The sequence below is a fragment of the Neoarius graeffei genome, chromosome 25 (assembly GCF_027579695.1).
Source record: "Neoarius graeffei isolate fNeoGra1 chromosome 25, fNeoGra1.pri, whole genome shotgun sequence".
NCBI lineage: Eukaryota > Metazoa > Chordata > Actinopteri > Siluriformes > Ariidae > Neoarius > Neoarius graeffei.
The window spans coordinates 40989772-41006542 of record NC_083593.1 but is presented as its reverse complement, the minus strand read 5'-3'; the positions used below and the strand labels follow the sequence as shown (position 1 = coordinate 41006542).

Sequence of the window (16771 nt, the reverse complement as noted above, 5' to 3'; positions counted from 1 at the left end):
CATTTCTGAAAGAAAGAACCACAATTCCTTCAGCAGTACCAGTTCCCAACCAAGCTCAAGCTCCTTCTGTGGTGCTTACACCATTATCCCCAACATCAAGGCATACAGCTCAACAAAGACCCCATTTTATCCATCAGTGTCTGACAAGACTTCAGATGATGGCTTTCTGAAGCACCAGCATGAACAAGTAGCACCAGCAGAGGTTGCTGATCAGATATTTGAGAACAGAGCTGGTCAGGAGTATTCCTTAGCAGACCCACTGGAACAGAGTGAGGTGACTGAAAGTGGCTTTGATGAAGACATGGTGGAGGTGGACAGTCCAGTGGATCTAATTGATCAGAAGAATCTGCCTATCCATGTGACCCCACCTTCAGTTTGCAGCTCAGAAGAGTGCATTACTGATGGGTTCCACAATGGAACCAAAGCGCAAACGCAGGACAGGCAAGAAGTTGTTAGCACCCAAAAAAAGCAAAGCTCAATAGTGACCGTTATAGGGGGATATGAGCAGAGATCGCTGCACAGTCACTCTATGAATGAAGACATTGTACAAAAGCATCAATCAGCAACAGAACCAACATCTGCTATTCCAACAAAACAGTTTGAGGGCCAGAGACAACATGTAGATGTGGAGGAATCCAAACAGTTCTCCCACACACCAGCAAGACGTACCTCCACACAATCAGCTAAAGCCTGTAGCCAACCTGAGAAACGTCTGAATAGAACAGGTACAGAACTTTATCAGACACAGAATTGGCAAACGAACCCTGACATGTGGCATGCAATGAATTCCTCTAGACCTTTGTCTCTATATCTCTACTTGCGCAAACTGTGAAGATGTGATGTAGCATAAAATGCTGATTTTGTTATTTTTTGTATTTTGTTTTTCTAGCCTCAGCAAAAGTCAAAGAGCACCTGAAACTGGAAGATAGTATCTCCAAAGATACTGAAGAAACTTCAGACCACTGGGCGAAGAAACGCAAGATGTTCAAGGAGAGCAGACGGTGGGGTTCTGCAGAAGAGAGCTCCACTAGCAATATCACTGATGAATCAGGTGATAATATAAAAGCTGACAGAGTGTCTGTACATAATCACAAACCTACAGTGATCAGCAGAGATCTGGGAAGACTCAGGCAAACTTAATAATGCATGCACAAGAGTTCTTTTATTCATTCATTTTCGGTAACCACTTTATCCTGGTCAGGGTCACAGTGAATCCACAACCTATTCCAGTCAGTGGTTCATCCCAGGGCACCATGCGCGCGCGCACACACACACACACACACACACACTCTCTCTCTCTCTCTCTCTCTCTCTCTCTCTCTCTCTCTCTCTCATTCACTCTTATGGGCAATTTAGAGTAGCCAATCTACCTACTGGCATGTTTCTGGATGCCAAGAACCTTGAGGAAACACACTCAGACACAGGAGGAACTCCAAATAGACTGTAAACAGAGCTCAGGATCAAACCGGGGACTGGAGCTGTGAGACAGCAACACACCCCACTGCCTCCTGTACCACCCATAAGAATATGTTGATTAAATTTGTGAACTGTGACAAAAACTGAATAGCAAATTATCGTTAACACAAGGCGCGTGTAATTCACAATATTACCGATTTGCCATTTAATTTTTTTTTTGTCTTCCACATTGGAATTAGGGGTGGCACGGTGGTGTAGTGGTTAGCGCTGTCGCCTCACAGCAAGAAGGTCCGGGTTCGAGCCCCGTGGCCGGCGAGGGCCTTTCTGTGCGGAGTTTGCATGTTCTCCCCATGTCCGCGTGGGTTTCCTCCGGGTGCTCCGGTTTCCCCCACAGTCCAAAGACATGCAGGTTAGGTTAACTGGTGACTCTAAATTGACCGTAGGTGTGAATGTGAGTGTGAATGGTTGTCTGTGTCTATGTGTCAGCCCTGTGATGACCTGGCAACTTGTCCAGGGTGTACCCCGCCTTTCGCCCGTAGTCAGCTGGGATAGACTCCAGCTTGCCTGCGACCCTGTAGAACAGGATAAAGCGGCTACAGATAATGAGATGAAATGAGACATTGGAATTAACAAATGAATGAACAAACAAATATTACATTAACAGCATTTAGCAGACGCTCTTATCCAGAGCAATGTACAACATACCCCAAGCAGCCTAGGGGAGCAGTTGGGGGTTAAGTGCCTTGCTCAAGGGCACTTTAGCCATTCCCAGTCCTGCTGGTCCAGGGAATCAAACTGGTGACCTTTTGGTCTCAAAGCTGCTTCTCTTACCATTAAGTCATGGCTCCCTCCCCTCTAAAAACTTATACTGTTATAAAATTATTTCTATTGCAAAGTCTTTATCATAATGTGTTGGGTTTTTTTTTTTTACTTTTATTTTGGTCAGACACAATGAATTCTGAGGACACCCGTTCAGTTGACATATCCCTCCGAGACATCGAAGACAGAGGTTTTTATACTGAGACCTTCCACTCAGCATCATGGATTTATCGGGGAGATGACGCTAATCCAAATGAAACTATGCAATGCCTTCGTAACCGCCCTCGCCCTGTAGCAGGTAAGCATTAATTAGTGATGAATCATTAGGGCAGTTTTCCCTACATGAGCTTCAGGGCAAATTTCCCTATATGAGATAGAATATTCTTAATAATTAAATAATATTGGCTGGCATTGAGCCGTATAGCAGATATATTCCACTCAGCTAGCATGATATTGAACTCGTCTTTGACTCGTTCAATATCATGCTAGCTGAATGGAATATATCTGATATACCACAAAAATAGCCATTATTATTATTATTATTATTATTATTATTATTATTATTATTATACATACACATTCCTTTCGGGTGCTCAGTGCGTCTTTCTCTTTCAAAATTCTCTCAAACTCTTCTGTATTTAACGATGCAAATCTGGCAGCCATGTTAGTTTACAAATTGCCACAGTCGCTCATTACCGTGGAAGTTTTATGTCTTCGACATGTAATATCATGTTGTCTTGACAACCATGCAATATCATAAACCATATTCAACACTCATTCTCCATTGAGTAGAGTGACATAATACAGGTAGGATAAGCGATATGCTAACAATATTGCATGCTATCAAACCAAATGAATGAAACCTGCTAGAAGGGAATAGAATACATGTTTTTATTCCATTGAAAAAGTGTCCTGTATGTATGATAATGTATGATACTGTATTTTCTCTTTCTTTCTTTCTTTCTTTCTTTCTTTCTTTCTTTCTTTCTTTCTTTCTTTCTTTTTAAGTTCGTGAACGAACTGTGAAAATAAGCAAAGGAATGGGAGAATATCCATGGGGGTTCAGAATTCAATACTCCAAACCAATTATAGTGACAGAAGTTGACACAAGTAAGTGGACCAAATAAGTTTGATCAGCATGAGACCAATTTAAGTGGTCTGGCATTTTGTTTGCCTTACTACCAGCATGCTTGGCTTCATACTTTGCCATTGTAGTCACAGGTTTTTTTTTTTAAAAAGAGTAAATAAATAGCATTCATACCAAGATTACATTGTTACTGCCATACTGATAAAACCAGATATAAAACCATACACATTTTTCCTACTGGTTGCAGATGGAGCAGCAGATGAGGCAGGGTTAAAAGTTGGAGATTATGTGCTGGCGGTTAATGGTACCGATGTCACGGGAGTGCCACACTCAGAGGCAGTTGACCTCGCCCGGCAAGGTATGGCAGGCCTACAGACACATCATCTGGCCATGCTTGGATTATCAACATGTTGGCAAGGATTTATTAAAGCTCTAGCCGAAAGTGCAAGTCAAAGTCCTTCCCGCACCATTCAGTGGCGTGTTTGGTGGCGCCGATCTCCATTTCATAGCCCTTGGCCTCTCGGCTATATTACATAGCTAGGGTTACAGTGGGGGGCTAGTCCTCTGATAACCGCAAGAGTTTTACTCCCCACTCACATCTGTATTGCAGCGTGCCTTGCCAGATGGCAGTAGGCACCATTTTTATGACGGTCTTTGGTATGACCCGACCGTGAGTAGAACTCGCGATCTCCCGATCGAGAGGCGGACACGCTAACCACTAGGCCACTAGCCGAAAGTGCACTTCAGGCCAAAATCACTTCTTGACTTCTACTGTTGTGTTATTTTAAACTTGCTGAAATTGGGACAAAACAGTATGTAATTTGTCGATATACATAAAAATCAGTGTCTTCTGCTTTATTTTACATTTTGAGCAAGTAAATAATCAGAGACAGGACGTGAGATCCAGAAAATGACATCAATAAACCAGAGAACACTATATTTCTAAAGAATGCTCAGAAATGCAGGTAATTTAATGCAAAACTTCACAAAGACAAAGAGCATCTCTATGTATGCTGCCAAGTTAATAAAAACACAGAATAAGTGGCAAGTCAAACCTGGGGAGGCAGTGACCTCTGAAGGTGAGGAGAAGAAACGCCGAGTGCTGATGTGTCCAGAAAACAACTGTAAACTGTATTTATCCTTAGAAAACCAATGCAGCCTATGTTTGTTTGGGGTGTTTTTTCTCTTTAATTTTTGTAACATGTCACACAGGTCCTGATCTCCTGATTCTGACCATTGGCTCGGATATCGGTCGTACCCCAAACACACCAAAGCCTGCATGTCGAGGCTACCTGTACAAACGCACTCAGTCCAGTTTGCTCAAAGGCTGGAGGAAGAGGTGGTTTGTGCTCAGACATGACTGTTGCCTTTACTACTACAGAAACAAAAGAGTGAGTTTATTTTTCTTCTCTAATTCACTCTCTCTAGTGTAAAAAATATATATATAAATTTGGAGAATAAACTATGTGAGGTTGGTTAGGATGTGGACTTCACCAGTGCATCCAGAATTGAGCTGAATTCTCTGTGTGTGAGACAGGATGAAGGAAACAGCCACGCTTTGGCAGTCATGCGGCTGGAGGGTGCAGTGGTGGAGGCTGACACCAGTCTGGGGAAGCCATTTGTGTTCAAGTGTTCTCCTGTTGCTGGAAATCGTGTTTATTACTTCTATGCTACGTCAAACCAAGAAATGCGAAGGTGACCATTTAATTAATAAGAAACACTGATATTCATACCAGATCATTATATTAAAATGCCTTTCTGATACTCACTATCACTTTACCCTGTCCTGTTTCCCTTTAGAATTCATTCCTTATAAAATATGTACCAGGAATGCATTCCTGAAACCAGATAACTTGTATTTTTACTCCTTTAATGAAATCTGAGTGGTTACGACTCTGAAGTATGGTCGCTCAGATGGTTGTTCTGTATCTTGGCTCACCCTGAACTCTGATCCCAGCTTCCTACATTAGGATATACGACTATAGTTGTGACAATAAAAGCTTTTTTCGTCTTTTTCCCCATTCTTACAGTTATTCTAAGAAACATATTGTTTATTCTTTTCTTCCATTCTTTATGTTATTTTTTCCCCTTTTCATTTTTTCAGATGGTTGGAAGTTTTGGAACGAGCAGTTCACCCCATTGCGCAGGTAAATATCTGGGAGGTATCTACATTTACGTGTAATAGTTCAGATATCCGTGATAAGCTCTAGACAATGTAGACTTCCAAATATGCTATACTGATGATAGTAATAGGATATCATTCCATCAACAAAACCACTGACAATATGACAAATAAGTAGTGCATTTGTTCATCCAGTGTTAAATATAGCAATGGATCTAATTTCGGGGAACGCTTAATGGATCTGGATCAGCACAGAAACCCAATATTAGTTAATCGAACCATACTGTGTAATCAGAAAACTAAACAGCACAGGCACACAGAACAAAGCGTAATGGCTGTTTTAGAGTCAGCAAATGTCCTCACTGGTGTTGTCATGGGAACAGTAAGGACTGTAACGGTGGTGACTCATGTTGCAGAATCACGTGTGGGTGGATGTGACACGCCACAACTCAAACCTGCCTCCTCTAGCTGTGAAGAACCCCGAGTGCCTCGGCCTTCTAAACTTGCTGGACAGAAACAAGGACTCGTGGATACAGCACTACTGCATCCTAAAGGACGGGTGCCTTTACTTCTATGCCAGCATACGATCAACATATGCAGTTGGTATGTCAACTCTGACACATACACAATCCTTTAATTACAGTATGGGAAATGAGGATACATATTTTAATACCCACAGTAAATCATTAACAATAATACGATCAGTGACTGGGTGGGGTGGTGTAGTGTGGATTATATCTACAGCATGCTCTGGAGAGTTTTATTCCTCTTATACCACAGCAATTTGCCAACACTAACACTTTTTGTTTATTAAAGACTATACTGTCGTGCTTTTTATCCATTTATAGTTATGTTCATGAAACAAGTTAGTTCCTGTTATTATTTAAAGAAGAAGAAGAAACATGCACACTTCAAGCACAGTGAAATTCATCCTCTGCATTTAGCCCATCTGAAGCAGTGAACACACACACACACACTCAGAGTAGTGGGCAGCCACACCAGAGCGCCCAGGGAGCAGTCAGGGGTCAGGTACTTTGCTCAAGGGCACCTCAGCCCAAGGCCGCCCCATGTCAACCTAACTGCATGTCTTTGGACTGTGGGGGAAACCGGAGCACCCGGAGGAAACCCACACAGACATGGGGAGAACATGCAAACTCCACACAGAAAGGCCCTCGCCGGCCACTGGGTTCGAACCCGGAGCCTTCTTGCTGTGAGGCGACCGTGCTAACCACTACACCACCGTGCTGCCCTTTTATAATATAACACCGAAACAGTCACTCTCACCAGCTTTGCTTCTTTTTTTCCTTTCTCTTGCCATAAAAAAGACTTAAAACTATCATAACTTCATCTCATCTCATTATCTCTAGCCACTTTATCCTTCTACAGGGTCGCAGGCAAGCTGGAGCCTATCCCAGCTGACTACGGGCGAAAGGCGGGGTACACCCTGGACAAGTCGCCAGGTCATCACAGGGCTGACACATAGACACAGACAACCATTCACACTCACATTCACACCTACGGTCAATTTAGAGTCACCAGTTAACCTAACCTGCATGTCTTTGGACTGTGGGGGAAACCGGAGCACCCGGAGGAAACCCACGCGGACACGGGGAGAACATGCAAACTCCGCACAGAAAGGCCCTCGCCGGCCCCGGGGCTCAAACCCAGGACCTTCTTGCTGTGAGGCGACAGCGCTAACCACTACACCACCGTGCCGCCCACTTAAAACTAGCATAACTTGTAAGACAAATCTGCAACCCTGTTGATGATGCACCGCAGGAAGTAAATCAAGTAAATTGTCTTATTAGCCAGATTTTAAAACGCAATGCAATGTCAGTTCTGTGTATATATTAAGTCCTACTGTATTTTGTTGGCTGTGATATACAGGTGGGATCTACCTGCATGGCTACACAGTGAGGGAACAACACCTAGGATTCAAGAAGTCCACTATTGAGCTGAAACCCCCATCAGAAGAGTTCAAAGTGTTCTACCTTTGTGCTGAAAATGTCAATGAAAACAAACGGTAGCCAACAAAACTATATCGAAACAATTTCAAACTATTTGCATTATGTAAACATGGATACTTAATGATCTGTTCACTGCACATGCTGTATGCATCAAGGAAATAATAATGTTATTTATCAACTACAGGCGTGTAAAGCTGATGTGTGACTACATTAGAAAAGTATCATCTTCAGACAAGTCATAGAACAGTACACATGTTCTATGACTGAAGTATAGCATAAGTAACATGCTATAATCGAATCACTATGACGATAGTACTGTGCACATGCTAATAATTTACATTAAAAAAACCACTCAGAAAAATGTTTGGAACTCATTTAAGTTACATAGACTGCTTTTTTGGGTCTGAAAATACACCACAAATTTTTACGAATGCACAACTTGCTGAGTTATGAAAGTTCTTGTTACACACAAGCAATTGTGTGCTTGTAAGTACAGACACTATATGCCCAAGTTTGTGGACACCTAACCATCACACCCACATGTAGGCTTTCCCCTAGCTTTCAACTGTATAGAATGTCTTTGTACGCTTTACCACTAGGATATCCCTTCATTTGGACTAAAGGACCCAAACATGTTCCAGCACGACAATGCCCCTGTGCACAAAGCAAGCTCCATGAAGATATGGTTTACCAAATTTGGAGTGGAAGAACTCAAGTAGCCTGCACAGAGCCCTGATCTCAACCACAGTGAATGCCTCTGGGATGAACTCAAATGCCGACTGAACATCTGACATCAGTGCCCGACCTCACTAATGCCCTTGTGACTGAATGAGCAAATCCCCACAACCACGCTCCAAAATCTAGTGGAAAGGCTTCCCAGAAGAGTGGAGGTTATTATAACAGCAAAGGGACTGATTCAGGAATGGGATTTTCAACAATCACATATGAGATGAGACATATGAATGTGATGGTCAGGTGTCCACAAACCTTTGGCCATATAGCATACATCTAATTTAAATATATATTGTGTCATAATGTGTGCATACATACAGGAATTTTAACAGTAAAATTCTGTTACCTCATATTACATTACAATAATTTCTTCTTTATTGTTAACAGGTGGATCGGGGCGATAAAGACATCGATAGGAAAATGGCTTCCTTTGCATCGGGCACTTCAAGACTACATGAGTCGCCCTCCTGAGGAAACTAAAATGTAAACCAGGATTCATCAGCCAGATGTGGAAGCATTCGCTCCGAGAATGTTCTGAGGATTTTTTTTTTAAATTCTCACAACATTCTAAGCTTCTGAATTTTTATTGTTTGGTTTTGCTCAGGAAAGTTTTCTTTACAGAAACATAACATTGATGGATTTTGATTTGTCTGTGCTGAAGAAAGTTGAACTGATAAAGTATGAGTGATCTAGAAATACAAGTCCTCTTCCGCCTAGGAGATTCTGCCTCACAGGTCCAGGAATGACGATTGCAGACACTTAGCTGTGCAGATGTTTCTGAGTTTAATGAAGGACAAACATGAGTATATATATCCATATTCAAGAGCGTGGTGTAGCAGTACAATTTGAAAAATGTAATGTAAGGAAGCAGAGTTGGCCGTGTGATAGGGTGGTTTCAATGGGTAATGGAAAATTACTGAGTAGGAGAGTGTTATGAAAAACAGAGAGCAGATGTGCGAGCAGACATAAGTTTCAAGGGTTTAACTGAAACTAGCCAAAACAAGTTACAAGCATGCCAAACAAATAACTCTATCAAACATTTGCATGTTATGGTTAGGGGAATGATACTCTAACGTTCCCAGAACATTTAAATAACCTTGCTGTAACCTGCAATGGTTTGGAGAAAGTCCTCCTAACATTCTAGTAACATTTAAAATAATTTGGTTTTACAAATTTAATTTTAAACCCTCTCTGGAGGTCCTTAACATTTTCTCAACATTCTCCATCAGTAATATCACTGAGGAATTAATTTCTGTTAGCAAATGGCTCAAAGAAATGGATATGTAGCCAAATTAAACAATTTACTACTGGATTTTATGTATATATATATATACACACACACACACACACACACACACACACTCAGGTACTGAAACAGACGTAATGAAAAAACAACTGCACCCTGACAGTGCTACTAATAAACTCGTTAGTTAGCGTACCTGCTATTACAGGTGCTGCATGTAAACAAACTCTGACTACTCAGCCGAGTCCCAGTGTAGCGGCTGCTCCAGGTTCAACATTTTTGTTTGATCTAATCCTTGTTCTTTAGTTTTTTGGGGTTTTTTTTTTGGGGGGGGGGGTCATTAATTTTAGTTTTCTTTTAAATATTACATGAGGGGAAGGAAACGCTATTTTCTCTTTGTTCTCTGACAAACGTGAGCATCTTAATTGGCCAAAATATTGTTCAAATTATACCTTTCCTCAACAAATTTACGAAATAAAAATATTTTTTTTCGCGTTCCGGTTTCCATCAAATCCTGCGCTCTGACTGGCTGGCAAGTGGGTCCGTAGTTACGGACCCTGGTTATGGACCTCTGGCAACTCGCTCGTTCACAACAACAAACATAGTAGCAATTTTTGTCAACATTTATCTTTTTTTTAAATAAGATTTATTTATAAGATTTTTATAAAAAATCTTATAAATTTTTGCCAGCATTTCTCAGGAGAATAGCATTAATTTTACATCATGGATAGCGATAACGACAGTGTTCACAGCGAAAGCGAGTTTTACTACCCTGAGGAAGAAGAAATAAAAGAAAACATTTCAGGAGAAAGCTAAAAACCTGTAACTGTTGCGAACGCCGAGCAAAAACATGGCTAAATCCTGAATGACTCCTATTTGTATAAATAGGGGACTACATAGTTGGCAAAATCTAGTTTTTTTTCTGCCATGGAAGTGCACTTGTATACCGAGGAGGAAGCAATTTGCATCACAGCCGTGAATGAGGATTCAAAATGGCGGCTCGGCTCGGTTTTCCCTTTCGGGCGCTCTCGTTTTCTGTTAGAATTTGTTAAAGAAAAAAATATATATATATTATTTACCAGCTTAAGGTCGGTCCGTATGGTGAAATACCATGACCTCGGCCTTGAATACTGACCTCGGCCCAGAGGGCCTCGCTCAGTACTTTCAAGACCTCCGTCACGGTATTTCACGATACGGACCTCCCAGCTGGTAAATAACGTATATATTTTCAATATAAATACTCAAATACTTTAATTTTAATATAAAAAAGCTTTAACCTAAATTATGTAAGTTTTAAATTTATGTTAATTTCAGGGGCATAGCTGGGGGGGTCCTGGGGTGCCCATGACCCCCCCCCCCCCCCCCCTTTGTTGGACCATATGTTTTTTTCAATAGCCGCATAAGAATATTAGAAAAGCACCCACTGTAATTTTTCTAACTTTTTTTTTTTCAAACTAGATTGTCACCTCAGCCTCATTAGGGTTTCTATAACCTTGTATGGACTTCCTGTGGTTTGGGCACAAAAACCTAGTTCTGCGCAAGTGCAACACAATCGCACTAGAAAGCATGGTCAAGCTACATTGGTTGACTAGGGTAAGATGTTGAGCTGCTATCCATACACTGCCGGATAAAGCTGATTTGGCCTAATCATTGTCCAACATCTCAACAGCTCGCAACATGAGATGAAAGAATGATGCAAAGACTGCGTTATTTTCTCAAATGTATTCAATGTATTTTTTCATTTACAAACCTACGGGTATGTGCTCAGGCTGCCAGTCAGTGTGTGACCCCCCCTTTGAAAAATCCTAGCTACGCCCCTGAATTTTCTTCTGTTTAAACTTTTAATGTTTCTGCTGCATCTAAGACACCACAAGAGGGAGCTACAGCTTCCCACCTATACCCTTTATTTACTGTATAAAAGTATTATACTTAAAGTATTTGCTATGTTTGTTTGTTTTTAACAAAAAAGTATTTTGTAATTTATAATTTAACTTATAAACTTGCTATATGTTTCTTTATCCAGACACTATATGGCCAAAAGTTTGTGGACACCTGACCATCACACCCGTATGTGGGCCTTCCCCAGACTTTCAGTTTTATAGGATTTATGTTGCATGCTGGCGGCACGGTGGTGTAGTGGTTAGCGCTGTCGCCTCACAGCAAGAAGGTCCTGGGTTCGAACCCCGGGTCCGGCGAGGGCCTTTCTGTGTGGAGTTTGCATGTTCTCCCCGTGTCCGCGTGGGTTTCCTCCGGGTGCTCCGGTTTCCCCCACAGTCCAAAGACATGCAGGTTAAGTTAACTGGTGACTCTAAATTGACCGTAGGTGTGAATGTGAGTGTGAATGGTTGTCTGTGTCTATGTGTCAGCCCTGTGATGACCTGGCGACTTGTCCAGGGTGTACCCCGCCTTTCGCCCGTAGTCAGCTGGGATAGGCTCCAGCTTGCCTGCGACCCTGTAGAAGGATAAAGCGGCTAGAGATAATGAGATGAGATGAGATGTTGCATGCTGTAGCAAGTTAAGATTTCCCTTCACTGGAACCGGGGCCTTTCTGTGTAGAGTTTGCATGTTCTCCTTATGCCTGCGTTGGTTTCCTTCCACAGTCCAAAGACATGTGGATTAGGTTAACTGGCTACTCTAAATTGTCCAGTTGTGAGGGTGAATGGTTGTTTGTGTCTGTGATAGATTGGTGACCTGCCCAGGGTGTACCCCACCTCTCACTCAAAGTCAGATGGGATTGGCTCTAGCTTCCCCCTAACCCTGATGGATAAGCGGTATAGATAATGGATTGATTTATGGAACTAAGGGACTAAATCTGGAATCGGATGTTGAACAAACACATATGAATATGACGGTCAGGTGTTCACAAACATTTGGCCACTTTAGCAGTCTGGTATTATTATGAATGGATAATATAAAATGATACATTAGAGTGAATGTATGATATATAGTCTCACAAATCCCGATTCAAGCCCCTGTTTGTTCCTCTATCAGGGTCTATATGGCTTTTACCCATAGCTATGGTTCTGTGCAGTCAGGCAGTACTGTAGTAGTGTTCAGATTAGGTGTTGTGTTAAAGGCTTCAATGCCTATCTTACATTTTTATGATCTCCTTTCATACACTTTTACTATTTTGTAGTGTTCTTTTTTCCTTTTACAAATATTTTGTATGTCTTTTTTTTCAGCTTTATTCCATGTAATACAGCGTATAAATGACTTGCAATGAAATAAATAGACAAACAAACAAATGAATAAATGCACATGTTGCTGTATTAGATGCTTTATTAGTGCATTGTTGATATTGCTACAAGAGTATAAATAGTGGGCTCATTGCAGATTATGAGCAATTTGAGCATTCATGTCGATAATCTAACAGATGATTTGATTTCTTAATGCACTATTACATATTCAGGATATCATCATTACCACTGATTTGCTTTGGTTATATTAAAGCGATGCGTTTGTAACTTCATGATTTTGTTTAAAGTCCACAGCCTGCAGCGTAAGAGCTTACATCCTGACCCCTGCAGTATGCACGCCATGCCACCCTGCAAAAAAAAAAGATAAATAAATGAATAAATCATATACATACAGTAGGGTCCAAATGTCTGAGACTACACTGAAAATCTGGGATTTTTTATTTTATTGAAAACCGGTTTAGAATTTTGAAAATAGTACAGCGAATAAATGAAATGTGCAACGTCTAGACTGTTCAATATTCAAAATACTGCACAATTTCTTTGTCACTATTTAAACATAAGTAAATTTGTGATACTGAAAGTGTTAAATCCTGTGTACAAAAGGTCAGGTTGTCCGTGAGTCTTATCCCTTCCACTGAAGCACGTGTTCAGATGACAGACCGATGGATATTTGATCTAACGTGGATCATCAGATTTTACACGAACTTGTGGAGTCTGTGTTAGCTCGAGTGCACACTGTCATTAAAGCAAAAACGTGACAAACCAAATACTAAGCAATTCTGAAATTCATGTCAGTGTTTCTAAGATTTCACTTTTCACTCGTTATTGCCGGTAATATCATTTGTAATGAAAACCTTTTTGTTAAAGTGAAAAACAATGCCAAACAGAAGCATTTCCACTAACGCTCTCAGACTTTTAGACCCCAGTGTATAATTAAACAGTCCTCCATACATGCATTAAGTTGACAATGAAGTCTTACCATGCAGTAATGCCCTGCTGTCTCACTATGACCTTGGCACACTGAGCAGCTGCCCAGATGTTATCACTAAGAAGTTCTGTGTAATGAAGCAAGTGTTAAAACAATTACATGAGCCTTTGTACACCTTCATTGTTTTAGTGTTGAGATTACCAAGATCAAGGCTCAAAACTTTATAGCTCACATCTAAAAATCACAGGTAAAAATTTCTTACCATTACAGGAGATGCCACACCCGTTAGCACTAGGAAATTGTCCATTGCTGCACCACCAACGGTCGTTTATCTGGAAAATGCCATAGTCCGTTGATCCGTCAGCGTCGTGGTCGATGGCATCGGTGTTGTAGTTAGACTCATGTTTGGCCAAGCAAAGCCCTAAAAATATTCAGCATTCATAGAAATACCACAGATTTAACTTAATGCAGCAAATGGGATGGCACGGTCGCCTCACAGCAAGAAGGTTCCGGGTTCAAACCCAGCGGCCGGCGAGGGCCTTTCTGTGTAGAGTTTACATGTTCTCCCCATGTCTGCATGGGTTTCCTCCAGGTACTCCGGTTTCCCCCACAGTCCAAAGACATGCAGTTAGGTTAACGTGGGGTGGCCTTGGGCTGAAGTGCCCTTGAGCAAGGTACCTGACCCCTGACTGCTCCCCGGGCGCTGTAGTGTGGCTGCCCACTGCTCTGGGTGTGTGTGTTCACTGCTTCAGATGGGTTAAATGCAGAGGATGAATTTCACTGTGCCTGAAGTGTGCATGTGACAAATAAAGGTTTCTTCTTCTTCAACTGTACTATGAAAACGAAAAATGACGTTCGGTTCAAGAACGAAGCCAAATTTTTTTAAACTTTTGAAATAATGTACAGTATTCTGAGACTTTTCAAATACTGATAGTCAGAACATAACATCCATCCATCCATCATCTGTAGCTGCTTATCCTGTACAGGGTTGCAGGCAAATTAGTGCCTATCCCAGCTGACTATGGGTGAGAGGCGGGGTACACCCTGGACAAGTCACCAGATCATCGCAGGGCTGATACATAGAGACAAACAACCATTCACACTCATGGTCAATTTAGAGCCACCAATTAGCCTAACCTGCACATATTTGGACTGTAGGGGAAACTGGAGCACCCGGAGGAAACCCACGCAGACACGGGGAGAACATGCAAACTCCACACAGAAAGGCCCTCGCCAGCCACTGGGCTCGAACCCAGGACCTTCTTGCTGTGAGGCGACAGTGCTAACCACTACACCACCGTGCCGCCAGTACATAACATATTATTATCATTATTATTATTGCATGTCAGTTTGCATCTCCGCTTTTTCCTAAGAGGAAATGCAATGCTCTAGCTGCAGGTTATTTGCCTAAAATAACTTGGTACTTGGTATTAGTTTCTCCTTCTTCCTCTGGGTTTTATGGTTTCCTCCCACCTTCTGAAGCATGCCAGTTAATTGTCCATGGGGGGGGTGCGCGCAATGGACTGGCGTCCCATCCAGGGTGTATTCTCTTGCCACGCCTAGTGTTTATAGAATAGGCTCAAGTTCCACCATGATCCTGACCAGAATAAAGCAGTTACAGGATGAGTAAAATAGATACAATAGAGTAATATATATTGTCTAATGTGTTGTTGATGAAGCTCAATAAAACATTCTCTGCACCCATGACGAATGGTATTATAATTTCTCACTCTCAGTAACTGTTTTCTCCTTTCATGGTCATGGTGGATCCACAGCCTAACCTAGGAAAACTGGATGTGAAGCAAGAACACACTCTGGAGATGACACCAGTCCATTGCATGGCATGATGCACACACACATTCACCCTTAGGGGCAATTTATCTCAGCCTATCTACTTACTGGCATGTGTTTAGGAGGTGGAAGAAATCCCACATGGACACAGGAAGAACATGAGAAACTCCACATGGACAGGAACCCGAGTGCAGGATCAAACCTGTTACCTGCTGCACCATTGCACATACTCTTCTGTATTAATGCACACTGTATTGTGCAGCATCATGTTCATATTAGTACATCTACTTGAGCTATTAAAAAACCTGCATTCTCTGCAATTTCCTTATCTGCAACAGCTTCCTGTGCACAACGAAAAGACATACTGTATAGAATGTTACGATACCAGTTTACTCACAGTTCCCCAGACTGATGCCATCATACCCAGCCAAGCCAGTTTGTTGAATGGCTCTTGCCAGCTCACAGCGCTCATACTGTTTAGCGCTGACAACCGCCAGGAGCAGAAGGAACACCAAAGCCTTCATTGTGCTACAGTCCAAGACCTAATCACTCTGAAGAATGATGTGTGTTCTCTCTTCTCTGTTATATACGCGTTTTACAAGGAAGTAGATTGATTGCAGATCTTTTGAAGGTCACACAAACTTTTTCTACCTTTGTTAGAGATTGGAAAGAAATATATCTATTTACACTGCTTTGTTCTGTGGATTAAAAAGCACTCCAAAACCCTGGTTATCGTTCTGAGATAAGACCACAAATTAAAAATGATTTAAAAATTGCACGTACGTGGTTTTGGTGCCAGATAGGATCGTGTAATGTGGGGTGTTCTTGTCTCTTCTACTTTCTGCATTATTTTTGCCAAATGAGTCTGGTCTCAAACTTTTCTTTATATATGACTGAAAAGTACAGGTATTTTGTATGTGCACCCAGTATTTAATTCAATACGCAAGCTGTTCTGTAAGTAACCAGTGACTGAGTATACAATATATTTTAACCCTGAAGATGCCACTCGTTAGAACTAATAAACTTCCTAAGATGAGTGATGTGTTCAATTTTACTGCACAAATCCAGTTTCCCAGATTAATGATCCCCAGCCCTGATCCTCTTGCTGTTCTTGCTGCTCTGAAACCATTAAACCCATTAAAAATTGCAGCATACAAGTATCCAGATACTAGTCAGAAAATACTGGACCAGATTTCATTTTCAGAAGATATTTTAGGCATGTACAGTGCCTTGCATTAGTATCCACCCCCTTGAACCTATCCACAATTTGTAATTTTAGCTGTACAAACTGAAATGGACTTAATTACAATTACAGTGGTGCTTGAAAGTTTGTGAACCCTTTAGAATTTCCTATATTTCTGCATAAATATGACCTAAAACATCATCATATTTTCACACAAGTCCTAAAAGAGAACCCAGTTAAACAAATGAGACAAAAATATTATACTTGGTCACTTATTTATTGAGGA

General features: G+C 41.4%; 1 protein-coding gene across 1 annotated transcript; it reads right to left on the bottom strand.

Moving 5' to 3' along the window:
- Window positions 1–12647: 12647 nt before the first annotated feature.
- On the bottom strand, window positions 12648–15870 carry lyz (lysozyme). Its single transcript, XM_060909162.1, has 4 exons — window positions 15700–15870; window positions 13774–13932; window positions 13563–13638; window positions 12648–12931 (listed from the first exon to the last, which is right to left on the bottom strand). The coding sequence occupies exons 1-4, from the start codon at window positions 15824–15826 to the stop codon at window positions 12865–12867; spliced, it is 429 nt and encodes a 142-aa protein (XP_060765145.1). The 5' UTR covers window positions 15827–15870; the 3' UTR covers window positions 12648–12864.
- Between the last annotated feature and the right edge of the window lie 901 nt (window positions 15871–16771).